The sequence below is a fragment of the Phyllostomus hastatus genome, unplaced genomic scaffold (assembly GCF_019186645.2).
Source record: "Phyllostomus hastatus isolate PE091 unplaced genomic scaffold, TTU_PhHast_1.1 phas_contig_147, whole genome shotgun sequence".
In the NCBI taxonomy this organism is placed as follows: Eukaryota; Metazoa; Chordata; class Mammalia; order Chiroptera; family Phyllostomidae; genus Phyllostomus; species Phyllostomus hastatus.
Window position 1 is genome coordinate 7,161,919 of NW_025333603.1, and position 7,778 is coordinate 7,169,696.

At 47.0% G+C, this 7,778-nt stretch overlaps 1 protein-coding gene across 2 annotated transcripts in view; it reads left to right on the forward strand.

The window, feature by feature from the left end:
* The window catches only part of TTC39A (tetratricopeptide repeat domain 39A), a 53,987-nt gene extending 47,844 nt beyond the window's left edge, over positions 1 to 6,143 (forward strand). For both annotated transcript variants that reach the window (XM_045858376.1, XM_045858382.1), the window contains exons 14-18: positions 1,749 to 1,869; positions 3,363 to 3,474; positions 3,853 to 3,967; positions 5,096 to 5,212; positions 5,685 to 6,143. In XM_045858376.1, coding sequence (XP_045714332.1) covers positions 1,749 to 1,869; positions 3,363 to 3,474; positions 3,853 to 3,967; positions 5,096 to 5,212; positions 5,685 to 5,808 — 589 coding nt within the window. In that variant the 3' untranslated portion in view covers positions 5,809 to 6,143. The remainder of the gene's footprint in view (positions 1 to 1,748; positions 1,870 to 3,362; positions 3,475 to 3,852; positions 3,968 to 5,095; positions 5,213 to 5,684) is intronic.
* The last annotated feature ends 1,635 nt before the right edge of the window (positions 6,144 to 7,778 follow it).

A 7,778-nucleotide genomic window follows, 5' to 3' on the forward strand; every position in this document is an offset into this window, starting at 1 on the left:
TCAGGAGGACAGATGTGGACACCGAGGTCTAGAGAGGTCTGTTCTGCTTGCTGGGTTAACCTGATACACTCAGAGAAACACAGTAGAGAGCCAGAGTCGGATCAAATAAATAGGATTAAATCCAGCCTCTGCCATTCCTTAGCTGTGTCACCTTGAACACTTTCAGCATCTATAAAATGGGAATAACCTCTGCCTGCAAGGCATTGTTTTGCAAATCAAATAGAGGATATATTTATAGAGCCCGGAGCCAGTAAAGGCTGTTTTTACTCTTATCTGTAAGGCCGGCCTGCCATGTTTGCCTTTGCTAAGGCTCTAGCGCAGGGCTCAGCCTTGGCAGGTTGAGCGTGGCGGACCTTCCTCCAGGTGTGGTGAGGGCTGGCCTTGAGGTGGGGGTAACCCGAGCTTCCCCCGGCGTCTACCAGCGTCTTAGTCATAGAGCGCTTATAATCTACTGAGTGCCTCTGTTTCTCCATCTCCCGCAACTCTCCCAGAAAGCCTCAAAGGGTGAGTATCTGTGGGGGAGGACAATAATTTTCCCTCTATTCTTCTACGTTTTAAGCTGAGTCCCCCTCCCTGTTATAAAAGACAGATTAACAGGACAAAAACAAAGAGAAGTTTAATAACATGTATGCCTCCTTTATACATGGGAGACTGAGACATGGGAGACTTTATACAGGAAAACTGAGTAATTCTCTGAAATGGCCCAAGCCATCACCTTAAATACCATCTCCAACTGAAGACAAAAGATGACTTGGCTGGGGAGCCAGTTATGGGAGGTTTTCAAAGCACAGTAGAGGGTTTGATTGTTGTGCCGATCAAGTCTCTACTTTCTCTATTGGTAAGTTTCTGGAGAGTCACCCTCCTATCCCTGTTACAGAGAGGGTGGTGATACACCTGTACAGATGGTATTTCCCTTATAAATGTAAACGTCTCTCACAAAAGGTAACTTCTAGGTTTTCAGGAGTTTCTCCTATGTCTGCTATTTCTTAAAAATAACCTGCCTAAAATAATCTTTATGCCAAGGGGTCATGTCGTGGGGTGACAAATTCTGCCCCCCTTCACGTCATTCTCTCCATTTTAGAAATGAGAAAACAGGCCCCGAGAAGTTCCACAGTGAACAGGCAGGGGAGGGGTCTGGTGGGGAGGACCTCACAACTAGGTCCAGCTGTTTCCTGGGCTTGGGCGGCTCAGGCTTGAGGGTCACAGCCACACCCTGTGAATGTGGGGGAAATCGGAGAGTGGGATGGAGCTGGGTGGGTGAGGCCCCAGTGGTGGAGGCTTGCCTAGCTGCATACCACATTTTATTCTGCTCCTGGAAACAGCTGAGGAGGCCCCAACTCCCACAGCAAGAGTTAATTAAAGGTTCAAGCTGTGAGGTCTTGGGCAGGCCCCTCCCTTTCTCTGGATGCTCATCTCCCCTGTGAAATGGGGTCAGACTTCCACTGGGCCCTCCAGAAGTGGGGCCTGAGAGTGGAGGGGATAGCTAGAAGGCAGGGCAGGCTGGGGCGTCACTTCTGCCAGCTGGTGAGGAGGAACCCCTTGCCTAGCCACAGGAAGTGGTCAGGTCTTGGGACAGGGCCTGTGAAATACGGCCATTATGAATCCAATACTATTTCGTCACACAGATGAGGAAACTGAAGCGCAGAGAGGTGCCAAGCGGACACTGGGCAGTTGGGGGACTCTCAGTTCTCTCCTGCTTTTTCTCACCCTGCCTGCCTTCCCCGCCCCTCCCCCCTCATCTCTTGCAGAGCTGTGCCAGGCCTGAAACTCAAGATTGCTGGGAAATCTCTACCCACGGAGAAGTTTGCCATCCGGAAGTCCAGGCGATACCTCTCCCCCAAACCTGTCTCTTTACCAATCCCTGCTCTGGTGGGTCAGAGGCTCGTGACTGGCTCTGCACTCCAGTTTGGAATTGTGGGGATCAGCTGAGACCCGGGGGTACAACCATGGACCCAGGGGAAGTGGATGAGGGAGAAAGACCTTTGTGCCTCCAGGGCCTGAAGAGGATTTCACAATTCACCTGGGACTGGGGGAAGGGCAGATGAGTCTGGCTGGCCCTTGCCTCTGAGAGAGTGCTGGCCTGCTGGGTGTGGGGCTGGGAGTAAGGAGACAAAAGAGCAGACTTCAGACACCTGATGGCAGAAAGAGCAGCCCCTCCTAGACTGCTCCATGTGCCTGTCCCCAGGCAGAGGCACCACTCAGCTGTTTGTGTTTCTACCCTGATTGTTTGTCTTGTCACATAATTGTAGTTGTTGTTTACACTGTTCCCTTCACTGGATCTCGCTTTGCTGAGGCCTGGGACGCTGTAATATTCCACTCTGAAACAATAGGAATAGCTGACATTGTTACTGGGCACCTGCCGTGTTCAAGGTTACTTATACCCATCGCCTATGGCCTCATTTGATCCTCGCAATAACCCTCTGAGTAGGTGCCAGTGGTAGCCCCATTTTACAGACAGGGATACAAAGCCCTACTAGGTTAAGTGATAGAAGTAGCAAGATAAAATAATTTTTCCAGGTTGCACAGCTAGTGAGTTAAGAGTCAGAATTTGAACTCAGATAGTCTGGTTCCAGAGACCATATTCTGAACCACTGTTATGATGCTCATTCCAGGCATGATTTTAGCAGGCATCAGAGAAGGTTCCAGTTTGTTAGGAGTCCTTGTTATTCAAATGGTAAGACAGCCAGAAAAGTAGAAAGGGTCTTCAGAGACCTTTCATTGGTTCTGGTTCTACCGTTCACTAATTGTGTGGCTTTAATGGAAAATGGGATAATATATAATTGCCCATTTCATAGTACAGTTATGAGAATCAGCTGTTAAAATGCGTTAAATAATTCATAAATGAAAAAGTTCGACATTTTAAAAAAAATTTATTTGAGATTGATTTGTTGTTCCACTTATTTATGCATTCATTGGTTCCTTCTTTTATGTGCCCTGACTGGGGATTGAACCTACAACCTTCATGCATTGGGATGAGCAACCTGGCCAAGGCCAAAACGTTCAATATGTATAGAATTTATTTAGAACTTGTATCCTGAATATCTCTAAACAACTTTTTAAAATATTTTATAAAATAAAGCTATTATAAAATTGGAGGTGGTGCTGTAAGGAAGGGCAGGGGAAGTACCTATACAAAAAATTTAGGGGAGAATTTCCTAACCTATAATCAAATGCCATTTATGCATAAAGTGATTTCTGTGATTAAATATATTGGATAACACTGTTCTAAACAAATTATTTCCCCCAAACTTAGGAGTTTAGAAGGGCTTTTCGTGATCCTCTGGTCTGAGATGCCCATTTTACAGCTAGGGAAACTGAGGTTCCGCTGAGGAAACCTGACTGACTTGCTCCCCTGCCCTCAGGAAATGATGTACATTTGGAATGGCTACGCTGTGATTGGGAAGCAGCCAGAACTCACAGACGGGATACTTGAGATTATCACCAAGGCTGAAGAGATGCTGGAAAAGGGGCCAGGTGACTACCCCAGGCCCTTGAACCTACCAGGCTGGGTCAGACCACAGGACTTTCAGTTGAAACTTCCTCTGCTTTCTTACTTCTCTACCCTGGCAACTGACCTTTGCCTTTCTAGAGTGAGCTTCAAGGACAGCTCCTCCAAGAAGCTATCCCCTGTCCCCCAGGTAGAGTCAAGGCCTCCCATGGGCTCTCACAGCCCCTGGGCTTCCTTCTCTCAGCCTTGATTTCACTCTTTTGTCGTCGTCTCAGTATGTCTTTCCTTCCCAGTGTGAGTTCCCTGAGGATAGGGGTAAATTACCTCATGTGTAAATTACCTCTGTGTTCCCAGGGCCCAGCAATGATCAAGCCTATTTTCTTCTCTCACTGCCCTGTTCTCAGAAAATGAGTACTCAGTGGATGATGAGTGTTTAGTGAAGTTGCTGAAAGGCCTGTGTCTGAAATACCTGGGCCGTGTCCAGGAGGCTGAGGAGAATTTTAGGAGCATCACTGCCAAGTAAGTGCCTCTGGCTGCTTCCGATCTGCATGACCTACTGCTGGGTGAGGTTCTCTTGGATAGAATTTTCACACGTTTTCCCCTCATGTGCACTCACTCCAGCACATGGCCCTACCTCTATGCACCGTGCATAGTGTCTACTCTGTGCCAGGACACGTGCTGGGCGCTGATCATTAAGACCTCATCCCCGAGGGCCACCAGATTGCTTAACTACAGGAGCCCATCCACACTAAGTTCCCTGTGAATGGTGCCCCCTGAAGTTTGTAATTCACCAACTCTGCCCTTGCCCTTGGGGATCACAAACGTTCCAGACAGATAGCTACAGGCAGCTCAATCTGGTAAGATCAGGGCTGTGCTAGAGAGAAGCACAGAAGATAGCAGGTGTCCTGAGGAGGACCCTAAACCCAACGCAGGATACCAGGAAAGGCTTTCCAAGTATGCCGTTTAAATTGCGAAGTTTATCAGGCAGAGAAAGCAATGGAGGAGTTTTAAGTGGAGTAGGTTACAGCATGTGCAAATGCTCGGGCACACAGACACCTGAGGCTGGAGGGACAGTGATTAGGCTCTCCCTGCCTGTGTGAAACTATAGAGGGAAAGAGCTGCAGACAAAAGGTGGGGGGAAGGGTTCCACTGCAAAGGGCCTGGCTGTCTTTCTAGAAGACTGAAATTCATCCTGCAGACAGAAAAGAGCCAGGAAAGATACCAGACAGGGCAGGTCTGGGTCCTGCCCTGCCCTGCCCTGCCCTGCCCAGTGAAAAGGGTGTTTCTGGGGCAGCATGGTGGGTAGGCTAAAGGGACCAAATTGGAGACAGGACACTTCCCAATATAATTAATCATTCAACTTGGGAAAAGCAGGTAGGGGACTCAGGTGGGAATAGGCTAAGGATATGACAAGAGCCATAGGTTGTTAGGAAGTTGGGTCCCAGGTGCAGAGGCCTGGAAGGCTCTGCTGTGGATCCTAAGCCTTTGTAGGGCTAGGCAGTGGGAACCCTCCTAAATTGTAACTCAGAGCTGGAAACGCCACTTGAGGGCATGGGTTGGATCCTTTCACTTGGAGAAGGCTCTGGAGGAGCCTGAAGGGCGTCTCAAGGGCAGGGCCTATAAACAATGTCCTCCTCTGTCTCACAGTGAGAAGAAGATCAAATATGACCACTACCTGATCCCAAATGCCCTGCTGGAGCTGGCCCTGCTGTTCATGGAGCAAGGCAGAAATGAAGAGGCTGTCAAACTCTTGGAAACTGCCAAGTAAGGCTAGATTAGCCCAGGCATCAGTGAGGGAGGTTGTGGGCTACGCAAGATGATAGTCTCGAGGGTGGACCTGTGTCCCTGGGAACCCAGTTCTCACCTAGCATGCAAAGACTTCCTCAATTTACCAGTGAGGAATTGGAGTCCCACAAGTAGGGAGTGAGTTACCCAATGTCACACACAAGTCAGCCACAAGGCTGTGTGAAGCTTCAGATCTCCTTCCTGCCTTCTAGCCCATAGAGCTACCTCTTGAAAACTTAAGCTTGGGGACCCGTCAGGACCAAGAGCAGCTCCTGAGGGCATGATATCTGGGTGAGGAGATACACAGCCTTGCTGCTAATCCCTACTGGGCAGGCCCAACACTCTTTTAGATGGATAGGGATTTAAACCTCTGCAGCTCTTCCTTGGCTAGTGGGCTCCCACAGCTCACACTGCAGCAGCCTCATGTGTCTGATTCTCGGGTGTCTTCCAGGCAAAACTACAAGAATTACTCCATGGAGTCAAGGACACATTTTCGAATCCAGGCAGCCACACTCCAAGCCAAGTCTTCTCTAGAGAATGGCAATAGAACCATGGTCTCCTCAGTGTCCTTGTAGTTTTGTGCAGCACTCCCAAGCTGGAAGACAGAGACAGCTGAACAGAGCTCCTGGAAACATTTCAAAACTGATCCCCTCGCCCTGCCCTGCCTTCGGGGTCCACCGGTGCTCCAGTGAGATGGCATGACCTGAGTATCCGTGAAGAAGCCAAGCTGGCATTTTCACCAGTGTGGCCAAGGTCCTTTGCCAAGGACAGAGCAGGTGGAGCCCTCTGCCTGCCCTATCACATATACGGGTACTTGTTTTTCACTGTGATGTTTAAGAGAATGTACGTGCAGTTTACATTTTCCTTAGAAATACAATGATGGGATCATAGTTGGCTTTTTTAAAAACCACCAACCAACCACCTGTATATCTTTGCTTTAATCCTTACTGATCTGGAGGTAAATCTGTATGATGCCAAAGGTGAAACTGCTTTTCAAACTTCAGCAAGGTCTCAGCTACCGGGGCTGGAAGGACCCCAGGAGGGTCTGCACCTCAGGCTTCAAAACTTCTGGGGGCTGCACAAAGACACCCCCTGTCTTACTCCTTACACTTCATTTTAACTCCCTTTGTATCTTCCCAATTTTAAAAAAATCAAACATATCTTTTTAGTGAGATAATTTTCATTTGGGTGGATCTGCAGGAAAAAATCAGTCTCCACCAGTCAGGAGCGGGGATGCTGGGACGGACAGGGAGCTGTGTGGCTCCTTCTGTGCCAAGAAGTTTGCAGGGAGGGGTGGTTCTCAAACTGAAACCACTGGGAGTAATCTGAAATCTTCTGTACTTCACTCTGAAGTACACTTACTTACTGACAGCATTTTTCTGGTTATTCTTGGCCTACTGTATATGTTTTAAACTTTTTAGTTAAGAGAAAATAGATATTTAAGTAATAAAACTTACATACTTAAAAGAGATCATGCAACATCGATTTCAGTAAAATATGTGTTGCCTGAATTCTTAGGGCAGAAAGTCTGGATCAGAAACCTGTTTTATTTAGATAATATGATACTCTAAAATTTTTAGAATAAGTCACCAACATTTAAAGATGGGGAGATTTCACAAATCTTGTTTCTAGCCTCTTATTAAAAAAAAAAAAAGATCCAGCAACCTTGTGCCTTATTACTATAAGCAACAAGGCAACAATCACTTGGAGCTGAGCACAGGTGTCTTCAAACACTTATATTATTACCCTTCTGGTCCCTAAAACCACCTGTACTGGCAACTTCTGGGACTGTTAGAATGAGAACTCAAGTTCAGTGACCAAGTTTTAGCATTCAGAATCTCATGACAGCATACTTCAATTTAACCATTTCCACAGAAAACTCATGTACACAGTAAAAATGTTCATCTGTGAACAGGTCACTAAAGAACATGAATGCAATTTCTGTAAGGGAAGGACCACAGACAACTTTCCAATCTTTCAGCACTGTTGTATTTAACAAACACTCCTGAGCAGCTTGCCAGTGGCTGGGTGGGTTAATCTACTAACATACAGTCAACCAGCTTCCTCTGACAGATAGTGGATGGGTTTTAGGTAAGGCATATTATCATTAGGGAAAGAAAGCAAACTGTCAGCAGAGATGCTGTGAAAAATTTTTTCTCATTCTGTTAGGACTAGACAAAAGACTAATCTCTATAGAGCAGTCCTCTGCAAGCTCTATCTCCTCCAAAGCCTGGATGCTGGGAGACCAGCCTGTTTCTAGGTTGTTGGGCAGGGCAGGGGTGAGAGGGTGACTACGGGCAGGCTGCTGAGAGGACAGCTTTCTGTAGCTCCCCCACAATAGGTAGGTTCTAACCCTACCTATTGCTGTATAAAAGCAGCACTAGACATAGGATACCAAACATAATTTGCAAAATAGTTTATTTAAAAAGCCCTTTTATTTCAACATTTATTTTAGGTGCTTTTGCTTGCATTTTAAAAATTTATGCCAGATGGTTTCCTTGTATTTGTTGCTTCTTTCTTGCTGGGCTTCATTAATTAGCCCAGA